Source organism: Lagenorhynchus albirostris, chromosome 2 (genome assembly GCF_949774975.1).
Source record: "Lagenorhynchus albirostris chromosome 2, mLagAlb1.1, whole genome shotgun sequence".
NCBI classification, from domain to species: domain Eukaryota; kingdom Metazoa; phylum Chordata; class Mammalia; order Artiodactyla; family Delphinidae; genus Lagenorhynchus; species Lagenorhynchus albirostris.
The window spans coordinates 171,661,712-171,674,361 of NC_083096.1; the positions used below are offsets into that span (position 1 = coordinate 171,661,712).

The 12,650-nt window shown below is 40.8% G+C and overlaps 1 protein-coding gene across 2 annotated transcripts in view; it reads left to right on the forward strand.

Moving 5' to 3' along the window:
• The window catches only part of UBR4 (ubiquitin protein ligase E3 component n-recognin 4), a 126,912-nt gene that overhangs the window by 11,792 nt on the left and 102,470 nt on the right, over nt 1–12,650 (forward strand). For both annotated transcript variants that reach the window (XM_060141264.1, XM_060141265.1), the window contains exons 9-17: nt 1,715–1,839; nt 2,452–2,511; nt 2,612–2,802; nt 6,123–6,222; nt 6,358–6,495; nt 6,958–7,075; nt 7,951–8,138; nt 9,055–9,214; nt 9,333–9,418. In XM_060141264.1, coding sequence (XP_059997247.1) covers nt 1,715–1,839; nt 2,452–2,511; nt 2,612–2,802; nt 6,123–6,222; nt 6,358–6,495; nt 6,958–7,075; nt 7,951–8,138; nt 9,055–9,214; nt 9,333–9,418 — 1,166 coding nt within the window. The remainder of the gene's footprint in view (nt 1–1,714; nt 1,840–2,451; nt 2,512–2,611; nt 2,803–6,122; nt 6,223–6,357; nt 6,496–6,957; nt 7,076–7,950; nt 8,139–9,054; nt 9,215–9,332; nt 9,419–12,650) is intronic.

Here is a 12,650-nt window from a genome sequence, read left to right on the forward strand (position 1 = left end):
GTTTGTGGTCATTTGGGCAAGACAGGTGAAGGGCCTGAGCGAGAGCAGCGGCAGTGGGAATGGAAAGCTAAGGCAGCGTGTGAGCAGGTGCTCTCTCCAAGCCCACTTCCAGTGTTTATTCCTAGTTCTCTATCTTTGATTTTTGCATTTTTAAATTTGAGGTTTATTAATTTCAATTTTCAGGGAATTTCTTGAATATCACATGGATCTCAGTGTACTTAGTTGATCAGGATTAAAGAGTCCTTAAAAATTCTTAATTGTGGGCTTCCCTGGTGGCGCAGTGGTTGAGAGTCTGCCTGCCGATGCAGGGGACGTGGGTTCGTGCCCTGGTCCGGGAAGATCCCACATGCCGTGGAGCGGCTGAGCCTGCGTGTCCGGAGCCTGTGCTCCGCAACAGGAGAGGCCACAACAGTGAGAGGCCCGTGTAACGCAAAAAAAAAAAAAAAAAAAAAAATTCCTAGTTGTTAAGGGACTTCCCTGGCGGTCCAGCGGTTAGGACTCTGCACTCTCACTGCTGAGGGCACCTGTTCAATCCCTGGTCGGGGATCCCGCCTAAAAATTCTTAGTTGTTTAAAGAGCCCAGATTTGAATTGTTATTGAAATTTGGTCACTTGGAATTTGATTTAAAGAAAGGAATTTGGCCTTGATGTCTTTGAGAAATACTAAGTGTGGGATTGTTTTTTTTCCATCATCTTAAAAATTTTAAAAATATTTTAAAATTAATAATTTCATTTTTAAAGCAGTTTTAAGTTTGCAGAAAAATTGAGCAGTTTGTACAGAGTTCCCATATACTCTCTCTCCATTATATACAGTTTCCCTTATTGTTAACAATTGCATTAATAGGATACATTTGTTGTAATTGATGAACTAATATTGATACATTATTATTAACTGAAGTCCATAGTTTACTATGTTAGGGTTCCTTTTTTGTGTTGTACACTTCTCTGGGTTTTGACAAATGCATAATGTCATGTAACCATCATCGCTGTGTCATAAGAATATTTTCACTGCCCTCCAAATTCCGTGTTCCACCTAGTGGTCCTTCTCCCCTGCCCTTAACGCCAGTCCCTAGAATCCACTGATCTTTTACTGTCTCCACAGTTATCTTTTCCAGAATGTCATAGTTAGAATCAACTATGTAGTATGTAGCCTTTTCAGACAGGCTTCTTTTGCTTGCAGGGGGCGGGGGGTTTCAGGACCCCCCCTGGATACGAAAATCCACAGATGCTCGAAGTCCCTTGTATAAAATGGTGTAGTACAGTCAGCCTCAGCACCTGCAGATTCGGCATCCACCGATTCCACTAGCTGCATCTCCAGATGCGGAACTGGGGATGTGGAGGGCCAGCTGCATGCATTTAAGGGTCCTCTATGTCTTTTTGTGGCTTGGAAGCTCATCTCTTTACTGATGAGTAATATTCCTTGTATCGATATACCACAGCTTGTTCACTGATTCACCTATCAAAGGACATCTTAATTGCTTCCATTTGTTGGCAGTTATGACTAAAGCTACAGTAAATATTTGTGTACAGGTTTTTGTGTGGATTGAAGTTTTCAGCTCATTTGGGTAAATACCTAGGAGTGCGATTGTTGGATTGTATGGTAACACTGTGTTTAGTCTTGCCCTTATGGAATTTACTTTCAGTAATCAAATCATGGAATTGCTTGTAGGTGGGCTGTGTTTCACTTTCTTGGAATGTGTGTATCTCTTTTTCAGGTGTGAGTGTGGCGACTTGCATGGCCATCCTTCACGTGGGTAGTGCCCAGCAAGTGCGGACAGGGTCCACGAGCTCCAAAGAAGACGACTATGAGAGTGATGCAGCTACAATTGTCCAAAAATGTGTAAGCTACGCCTCTGGGGACACGGAACCTTGATTATTCAAATAAGGGAATATGGCCAGTTCCACTTTCTTTCTTTTTAGAGGGAAGGACGTGGAGTGCTCTCCATATCCCTTCCCCTTGGGTAGTAGGTCTAAGAGGTAGGCCTTTAGCTTGTTTATTTGGCAGATTGGTTGGCTCTGCAGGAAACACTGCAACTTTGTGGTGGCAGTGGACTTTGTGAAAGATGAGTCATTCAATCAGCAAATATATATAAGGGCTTACTGTGCTGTGTCAGTGTACTTGCAGTGGAGGCATATGATAGACACAAGACAGTTTCAGATAGTGATACGTGGATTGGATGAACAAATGTGATAGAAAGTGATCTGATGTGGTGCTGGGTGTGTTGCTTTAGATTGGGTGGAGGGGACGCCTCTGAGAAGGTGACATGTGAGCTGAATGAAAAGATGGAGTCAACATCTTATGAAGGTCAAGGAAGGTGTGATGGAATTCTGTCATTGGAAGTGGCTTGAGGATATTGGCATCTTCAAGCTAAATTGCTTTGGGTAGGATTTAGCATTTGTAATGAACTGTGTCACCTTGCTCAGATTTTTGTGTATGTTTGATATTGGACAGCTTGAAATCTATGACATGATTGGACAAGCGATCAGCAGTTCCCGCCGGGCTGGTGGTGAGGTAAGAAGTCTCTGCTACATTCCTGTCTTATATCTAGTCTGTAAGGTACGTAGCCTGTAAGATCTCTGTTTATATATATTTTTTGTGCCTTTTTCAATAGCACTATCAGAACTTCCAATTGCTGGGTGCCTGGTGTTTGTTAAACAGCCTTTTCCTCATATTGAACCTCAGTCCTACTGCCTTGGCTGATAAGGGGAAAGAGAAAGATCCGCTGGCTGCTCTCCGGGTCAGAGACATCCTTTCTCGTACAAAGGAGGGAGTGGGCTCTCCAAAGCTGGGGCCTGGAAAAGGGTATGTGTCCCCTTGACTGCCGCTCAGGTTTTGTTTTCTTGCCATTTTATATTGATGGGGAGCTAGTGTTAACTCCTCTCATCTCCACAGCAATAGAAAAATTTGCCTCCATCCAATTGAATGTAACTACTAAGAGGATGATCATAGTTTACTGTCTCTACATCATAGCTGTATGATTTTGGGTAAATCACTCATTCTCTCCAATCTTGTTTCCTTCTCTATAAGAGGGAGAAAACATCTGTGTAATACATATTTTAGGACTTCTGTGAGGTTCAAACCAGAAAAAAAATGCTTCTATTTTGTAAAATGGGCTTGTTTGACTTGGGGTTGGTTACTCACTTGTGTGTTTAACCTGTAAAGTGAGGATTCTGTCAGGTCCTCCTGGCTTGCTTCCTGAAACATTTACTACTGTTTTGTTGAAATCTGGACAGAAGCCCTTGCTTGCCAGGAAAGAGGTTAGAGGTGTGACTTCTGTGTTGTTCAAGGTTTTATTTTCTAAGCCTAGGCATTTCTTCTTCTTCTTTTTTTTTTTTTTTGCGGTACACGGGGCTCTCACTGTTGTGGCCTCTCCCATTGCGGAGCACAGGCTCCGGACGCGCAGGCTCAGCGGCCATGGCTCACGGGCCTAGCCGCTCCGTGGCATGTGGGATTTTCCTGGACCAGGGCACAAACCTGTGTCCCCTGCATCGGCAGGCGGACTCTCAACCACTGCGCCACCAGGGAAGCCCTGAGCCTAGGCATTTCTGGATTTTATTTATTTTTTTCAGTCCCTACCATATACCACTAGGCTCTATCCAGCCATTGAGGATAGAGCACTAATCAAAGCAATCTCCTTGCCTTTATAGAGTTTATTTTCTAACTGGAGCAACAGTGAACAAACATACTAGTAAGTTCATAATAGATTATCATATATGAGTGTTGTGAAGAAAAATAAGCCAGAACAAGGAGTTAGGGAGTGTCAGGGGCTAGTATTTTAGTTAGCACGGTCAGGAAAGGGCTCTGAGAACAAGGTGTAGAAGTGAAGTGACAGATGAGCCATGCAACTATTTGGGGTAGAATTGTTCAGGTTTTGAGGTGGAAGTATGACTGGCATTTTTAAGGCTCAGCAAGGTCAGTAGGTCTAGAATAGAGAAATCGAGGGAGAGTGGTAGAAAATTCTCTCAGAGAGGTAGCCAGGGCCAGATCACCTAGGGCCAAGTGTAATCTGTAGGTGTTAGAGGGTTTGTGATGGGGGGAGTGACGTGATATGAATTATTAGTGACCGGAGAACCCAGCTGTCCTATGGAGAATACACTGCGGGATCGTAAGACGAGGAGAGAGAACAGTTAGGAGGCTCAAGCCTTACTCCGCACGAGCGATGAGGGGACTCGGAGTGGGTGGTAGTAAAGGCAGGGAGAAAAGGTCATATTGGGATGTTTTGAAGGTACAGCTGACAGGATTTGCTGGTGGCTTGGAGGTTGAGTGTGAAAAATACGACATCAGAATTTTGTGGCATGAGTACCTGGGTTGTGTAATTTACTGAGATAGGGCACACCAGTTTATGAGTAGATTGGATGGCAGGAAGTCGAAGAACTGAACTTAATCTGGGCCATGCTGCTTTTGAGAGGACTGGCAGATCTTTCTGTGAGATGTTGAGTAAGTACTTGTGTATGTGAGTCTGGAGTTCAAGGAGGAAGTCGCATTCTGGACCTCATTCAGCAAATTATTCACTACTTTCTCTATTCCAGGCTCTGTGTTAGTTCTGGAATACTATGATGAATAAAAAAAAAAATAGACACATTCCGAAGAGACAAGAAGTTATTCATGCAAATACATGTCACATTGTATCTAGAGAGTATTATAATAGGGGCTTTTGACCTGGTTAGAGAAATCAAGGCAGGCTTCCCTGAGGAAGTGTTACTGAGCTGAAATCTGAAATAGACATTAGGATGGTAGGAAGTAGACACTAAGCAAAATAGGGAGGTAATTATGTTTCAGGGAGAACAGTAGTTTGTGATATTTGAGCATCTGCATGCTTGGTATTGTAAAGGGAAATGGGAGAATGCCAAAAGGTATATCCTTAGAAGTAGCAGAAACATTTGAAAAATGGCTGTAGTGTCTTGAGACTTAAAAGAATGCAAATACATTGTGTAGGTTGCAAACCATAAGAAAGGAAAAAAATTGCCTGAAATTCTGCCACCCAAATTGGTAAACGTTCTTCCAGACATTTTTCTGTGCTCACATGTTAAACGTACATGTTTATGAAAATAGGATCACTGTTACAAAATATCGTAGACGTGTTTGCAGTCTACGATACGATTATAGATACGATTATAGATTCTATGTTTATAATGACTGATGGTATTCTACCGTATAAATACACCATAGTTAACTAATTAACTTATTGAACACTTATTTAGTGTGCTCCAAATTTCTTGTTTTGATAAACTGTGCTTTGATAAACCTTCTAAAACATAAATCTTTGTGAACTTGTTCAGTTATCCCCTTGGGGTAAATTTCTAGAAGTGTAATTCTTAGGACAAAGGATATACTTACTTAAAAATTTGAAATGTTTTGCTAAACTGCTCTGATATACATTCCTAGCTGTTGTGCGTGCAAATGCCTCTTCCCCAGGTCCTGTTTGACAGTGGGAGTCATTAATCTTCATGTTTGCTAATCTGAGGAGGAAGATATTACTGTATAGCTCTTATTTGTATTTCGTTGGTTACTAGTGTGATTGTGATCATTTTCACACTGTCTATATCCTTTGCCCCAGTTTTCTCTTTGGTATTTGTCCTTTCTTATTGATTTACATGAGCTCATTGTATATTAGATATACTAACCCTTTGTCGTGTGGTCGTTTGGAGAGAAAGAGAAAGTTTTACTCAGATTTAATGTAAACCTTTGTTTTTATTGTCTTTGGTTTGTGTCCAGATATTTTGTAAAAGTTGCTGATTTTTAACCTTTTCTTCTCAAAAGAATGACTTTTTAAAGATTCAACCAACATTTAAATATTAGTGTCTTCACATGACCCATTAGCTTTGAATTGATAGTTTAAATTCCAAAATTTCATGGATTTGGAAGAATTTCTTCTAGTCCTGAAGTTCTTCAACTGAAGCCTGTGGATCCTTAGGCAGTGTGTAGATGGGCTTCAGGGAGGTTGTGAGCTTCTGAAATTATATGCAAATTTTATGTGTTTTTGCAATATTTTTTTCCCCCTGGAGAAAGGTCCATAGATTCTGAAGTGGGTGTAGGACCTCAAAATGGCAAGATCTGTGGTTTCTGAAATTGTAATTTGTTGTGAGTTGTTAACGTTTGTGTCTCCTTTTTGCTTTGTGTAGGCATCAGGGATTTGGGGTGCTCTCAGTAATATTGGCAAACCATGCCGTCAAGCTGTTGACGTCTCTCTTTCAAGACCTGCAAGTGGAGGCTCTGCACAAGGTGAGGGCTTGTCTTCAGAACCAGCATATTGACTGTTGGCTCCCCTTCTGGCTAAGCTCGCTTGAGCCATCAGATCAGGTGGTCATTTCCTGCCAAGTCCTGACCTTAATTCTCTTTTCATGTCGTTACCTTCAGGGTTGGGAGGCAGATGGTCCCCCTGCTGTCCTGAGCATTATGGCCCAGAGTACCTCCATACAGAGGATTCAACGGCTGATAGACTCTGTCCCACTGACAAACCTGCTGTTGACATTACTCTCAACTTCCTACAGAAAGGTGGGTGGGGTCATGCCATTGATAATTTGGAAGATCTTCTCATATAACCTCCTCAAAATGAATGAGACTGACTGTATGCCATGATCTTTATAAAGTCATAATTTGTGGTAATGGTTTTGAAGATGAGAAAAACTCTTAAATGGTTTCAAACATTTGAATTAGTTATTATCAGCACTGTGGTCCATATGGCTACTTGGTGATTTGTGACAGTGGGCATGCTGAAGCAAAAACATGGAGGACACTATGGAAACGTTCCTTTTTCAGTTCTGGTCCAGATCTCTGGTTTTGGAGTGCTTCTATAGGATAAGGCTATGAGAGTCCTGGAGGTAGCTATTAGGAGAAATACTTCTTGGATTTAGAGAAAAGAAGACACGGAGAAGACTTTTCATGTGGCAAATGGGACGAGGTAGGATGGCTTCATTTTTGTGATCATCAATTACAGAAACCTCGCTATTTTCCTAGGCATGTGTCCTGCAGCGTCAGAGGAAGGGCTCTATGAGCAGCGATGCCAGCGCCTCTACTGACTCAAACACCTACTACGAGGATGATTTCAGCAGCACGGAGGAGGACAGCAGCCAAGGTAGACGCCCCTCTTTGCTGTCTCCCAGGGGATAAGCTATAGGGTGCAGCAGCAAGTGTCCCTAGGAGCTTCCTGTAGCTTCCTAGTCACTGTGCTTTCACGTGCCCGGCATGGATCTTGACTGCATGTGCACTTAAAGGCGACATGTTATTCAAGAGTAAGTGGAGCTGTTGAAGATGAGTGATTAAAACTGCCGTCAGCAAAGCCCAGATTGCTTTTCGTTGCTTTCCTTCCGCAATCAGAATACATCTCAGTTGTTCATATTTCTTTTTGTGCTGACTCATTTTGGGAACTCTGCTCTGAGCTTTCCCAGTGAAACTCAAAAGGAAGGCTGTATGTGAGGTGTTGGGTTTGGCTGACGTCATAGATGTGTGGCTTGGGGAAACATAGAGAAAGAAATGCCAGACTGCTGTGGTGAACAACAGGGCAACACCAACATTCCCTCCTGCCTTGGTTTGGAGAGGGACTGAATAAGATAAATATCTCAGATTCTTTCTAACCAGGTTTGTGGGAGCAGTGTACAGAATTGCCAAAGGTACGATTCTTATCTGGGAGCTTACGGTTGGTAGACAAGTAAAACTCTGCTACTGAGAATGTTTGGCTTGCCGGTGAAATAAAATGAGGTGGTTTCTCTTCCTCCATTGGGTTCCTTTAAAAAAAATACTGGTTTTATTGAGGTATAATTTACATACAATAAAATACTCCCATTTTGCATATACATTTAGATGAGTTTTGACAAGTTTATGCAGCAGTGTAACTACCACCATGATCTACAAACCTTGTGTTCCTTTTGACTCAGGCACTTTTACAAAGCAGATGTACTAAAAATTTTTTAAAAACGTGTTGTTTTTGTTACATTTCTCTTTCCCTGTTAGATGATGACAGTGAGCCTATTCTGGGGCAGTGGTTTGAAGAGACCATCTCCCCCAGTAAAGAGAAAGTGGCACCTCCGCCTCCTCCCCCACCCCCTCCGCTGGAGAGCTCACCTCGAGTTAAAAGCCCCAGTAAGCAGGCCTCTGGTGAGAAGGGCAACATTTTGGCTAGTCGCAAAGATCCTGAGTTGGTAAGAGTGGATTTCTGAGGTTAAGGGGGAGGGAGAAATGGGGAGAAGGGGTGTGAAAAGCAGATCATTTGAACAAAAACATTTTGTAGGTTGGATAACTAATGTTTAAAGATATTTTTACTTAGGACATAAATGTATTGATTATATTTGATTAAATAACTCTTATGCTCTTGGTGTTGTTTCTCTTATTGAGGGTTAGTAACATAGCTTTTGGAGTTAGATAGAATCTACCCCTTACTGGCTTTATGACTTTGGGCAAGAAACTGAATTTCTCCAAGCCTCAGTTTTGTCTCCTGTTGTATGGGAGTGATTGTACCTCTTCTAAGAGTGTTGTGAAGAATTAAAGAGCCCTTAGCCTAGGTCTGGTACATCGTGACTGCTAACTATTTGTTCAACTGGTATTTATTAATGATGTACTGTGTGTCAGCAGCCCCTCTTCTGAAGCTCTGTCAGTAAACAAGGCATATACAGTCTTTGCTTTCATACAACTTAGTCTAGTCAAGGACGTGGATGGAAATTTCATTTTAATAGAGAAATAAAGAACTGGGAATTCCAAGCATGTATAATGACAATATAGGCTTCAGAATTGAATATATCAATAATATCTTAGAGCTGGACAAATACAGGACCTTAGAAGAATGAAATAAAAGAGTTAATCTCTTTGGAAATCCTGTCATGCAATATTACCTGAAGTCTATTGTATTAAGTTGGCATACCCTTTTCTGTAACTAGTAGAATCACATGGGAGAGACTATTATAACTTGGTCCCACTGTAGGTGATTTAAAATCTGATTTTTTAATTCATTGTGTTTATTGCATGAGACCTATGGGCATATTTTATTTTCTGTTTGTATTCAGGATTTGTAGGAGCTCTGGGCTTATGAACCTGCAATGAGCTTTTCTGTGTTCTTTTTAGTTCTTAGGTCTGGCTTCCAACATTTTGAACTTCATCACCTCTTCCATGCTGAACTCTCGGAATAATTTTATCCGAAACTATCTGAGTGTATCTCTTTCAGAACATCATATGGCCACCCTGGCCAGTATCATTAAGGAGGTGGACAAAGATGGACTCAAGGGTCAGTAGACAGGATATGTGCCTGGTGGATTTTTTCCTAGTGGTGTTTGACTGTTGGCAGCATGGTGCGATGCAGCAGTTAGATGCTTGAATAATTGGTTTTTCCATTTGTCTTCAAGGCGCATCAGATGAAGAGTTTGCTGCCGCTCTCTATCACTTCAACCACTCTCTGGTAACTTCTGACCTTCAGTCACCTAACCTGCAGGTTTGTGTGCGCTACAACTGTTTAGGCCAAGAGCTCTCTACATCTGTACTCAGTAGGCTGCACTTGTTTCTATTGCTAAGGAAAAGTTTATCATGGGATCCCCTCCCTGCAAAGAGTGTTGAGAGACTATCCTAGTATATCCCTCTGCCTTAATTAGGATCATTTTGAGAAAAAAAAAAAATGTGTCCTTTATCCCTGAGTCACTTAGTAAGCTTAAAGAAAAGGAAAAACAACAAAAACAACTCCTGATGACTATGCTAGTACAAAAGTAAATAGACAACAGAGCATTTTATAAAAAAAAAAAAAAGAATGGCCAACAAACATAGGAAATGTTCAGCATCGTTAGTAATCTAAGAAAGGTAAATTAAAACACGTGTCTTAAAGGATCAACCAAATTACAGGAGATGGATGCTCTCATATACGCTCTTACTTGCAAACCCACCACCAAAATAAAGTCTAGGATCTTGATTGTGGTTGTCTAAACATTGTGGCTTTCTTTCCTCACTGAAGTAGTGGATATCTGGAATCCTAAATCTTAAATTCCTCATTTCATGAGTTTCATATATGTATTTGTTTTTGCATTTAAGGAATACTTTAAAATTGACTGTTTTTAGCAATGACATCATGTTCTGTGTAATTTTTTTCACTTAATATTGTTTAGTACTTTATTGCCAGAATTCATCTTTACTGTTGCATATTTCGTAGTTTTTGTTTTGACTGCTATATGATATTCCATCGTGTTTGTGACTATACCAATTTATTCATCTCCCTTCCGCTCCTGCTGATGGACATTTGGGTTGTGTCAGTCAGGTTTTATTGCTATGATCTTTCTTGTACGTGTCCCCTGTACGTACCCTGTTACAAGTGAGTCTCTTGGGAATATAAGTTGGAGTAGAATTGACAGGTTGTGGAGTATGTGACCTTAAGCAGATAATGCCAAACTGCTCTCTGTAGAAGCTGCACCATGTCTTACTCTCACCAGTAGTGCGTCAGGGATACGTGGATTCATATTCTCTCCCAACATTTGGCGACGTCATAGTCTGATGATAACGTGGTCAAAGTTAGTGGTTCTCAATCTTTAGTGTATATAAGGATTCCTGGGGAATTTTTTAAAACTGCAGATTGCTAGATACTGTGACCACTCACCCTCCCGCCCCCCCCATCAACCCCAGTAGAATTTAATTTGGTAAATCTCCAATAATTTGCCCTAAGATTGTTTTGAAAATTTTTTTGTTACTCTTAAGATTATTTCAGTGGATTCTCAGAATCAAAACACAATTCAGGGGCTTGCACTTGCCGCCAAAGGGACAAAATCCAGGAACCTGTTTCAAGAGGTTAAAATGGATTCTCATAATCCCAAGCTATTTGAGAAATTCTTAAACATTTCTTTTGTTGTTTAAAAAGATAATTATAGGGCTTCCCTGGTGGCGCAGTGGTTGAGAGTCCGCCTGCCAATGCAGGGGACATGGGTTGGTGCCCCGGTCTGGGAAGATCCCACATGCCGCGGAGCGGCTGTGCCCGTGAGCCATGGCCACTGGGCCTGCGTGTCCGGAGCCTGTGCTCCGCAACGGGAGAGGCCACAACAGTGAGAGGCCCCGCGTACTGCTAAAGAAAAAAAAAAAAAGATAATTATAAAATCTATTTATACTTACCTACTGTTACATGAAAAAATTTTTTTTGGCAGGAAAGGGAATATATAGAGTAGAAAAGTTGTTGACCTGTCTAAGGTGAAGAGAAGGAAATGCTTCAGTTAGTATATTGCCTGCAGCACCTTCTCAGACTATAGGGTCAGGGCGTCCTGCCAAAATTATCAGCTGCTTGCCCAGATTTGAGCAAGGAGGGAGGTTTCAAAGTTCATAGATTTGGCCTTTTCTTGTCTAAACTTGTCCAGATAATGGGGAAGAAATATTTTTCTCTAGAGAACAGGATTCTTAAGACTCCTGTAATGATATTACCCTCTTTAGCATTTAAAGATAATTACAGACCTTGTGTGGACATGCAACCTGGCTGCCTATAGCTACTGACTCTGCAGAGGAAATCCTCAGATATCCTTTTTCAGTCCATTTCCAAACATGGAACTTTAAATTGTTCCCCCACATTTCATAGCTATGAAGGATAGTCAGTGCAATCTATCTGCTGTTGAGTTCCCCTGCCTTGGATATTGTTTCTTTGGAGTAATGTGCAAAGCTGCCTTAGCCAAGGTGCCTGACTTAGGTTGCAAGACACAGAAAGTGCAATAAAATATATTTGACAGTAAAATGTATTTTGTTACTATTATTACTTAATATTATATTTAACATTGTATATAACATTATAATAACTTAATAATACTATTACTGTGGTGATCCAGGTTCATAAATAAGTATTCATTGACACTTAACTATATGCCGGGTACTGTTATAGGGACTGAAGAAATAAAGATGACTTGAGTTAGCATGGGATCATGAGAAAGGGGAGATAGGGTGTGGATAAAGGACCTATTGTAGAGATCATGGGAAATTATTTGAATGAGGTGAAGGACAAGGAAAGGAAGGAATTCAAGATATTGCCTAAATTTAAAACCCTTGAAACCCAAATGAGACTAGAAGGATGCTGTTGTCTTTAATAGAAATAGGGAGGTCAAGAAGGAGAGTTGGTTTGGGGGGTAGATGGAGTGATACTGAACACTCAGTGGTTCATTCTTCTAGGTTTAAGTCAACTCAGAGATTGTATTTACTCATGGGTCACATTTATTTATTTTTTCAGGTTTCTTTAAAAAAATTTTTTTTTAAATTGAAGTATAGTTGATTTACAGTGTTGTGTTAATTACTGCTGTACAGCAGAGTGATTCAGTTATACACATATATACATTCTTTTTTTTATATTCTTTTCCATTATGGTTTATCGTAAGATTGAATATAGTTCTCTGTACTATAGAGTAGGACCTTGTTGTTTACCCATTCTATATATAAAAGGTTACATCTGCTAACCCCAGCCTCCCACTTCATCCCTCCCCCAACCTCCTCCCCCTTGGCAGCCACCACTCTGTTCTCTATGTCCGTGATTCTGTTTCTGTTTCATAGATAGGTTCATTTGTGTCATATTTTAGATTCCACATATAAGTGATATCATATGGTATGTGGTGTTCTCTTTTTGACTTACTTCACATAGTATGATAATCTCTAGTTGCATCCATGTTGCTGCAAATGGCATTATTTCATTCATTTTTATGGCTGAGTAGTATTCCATTGTA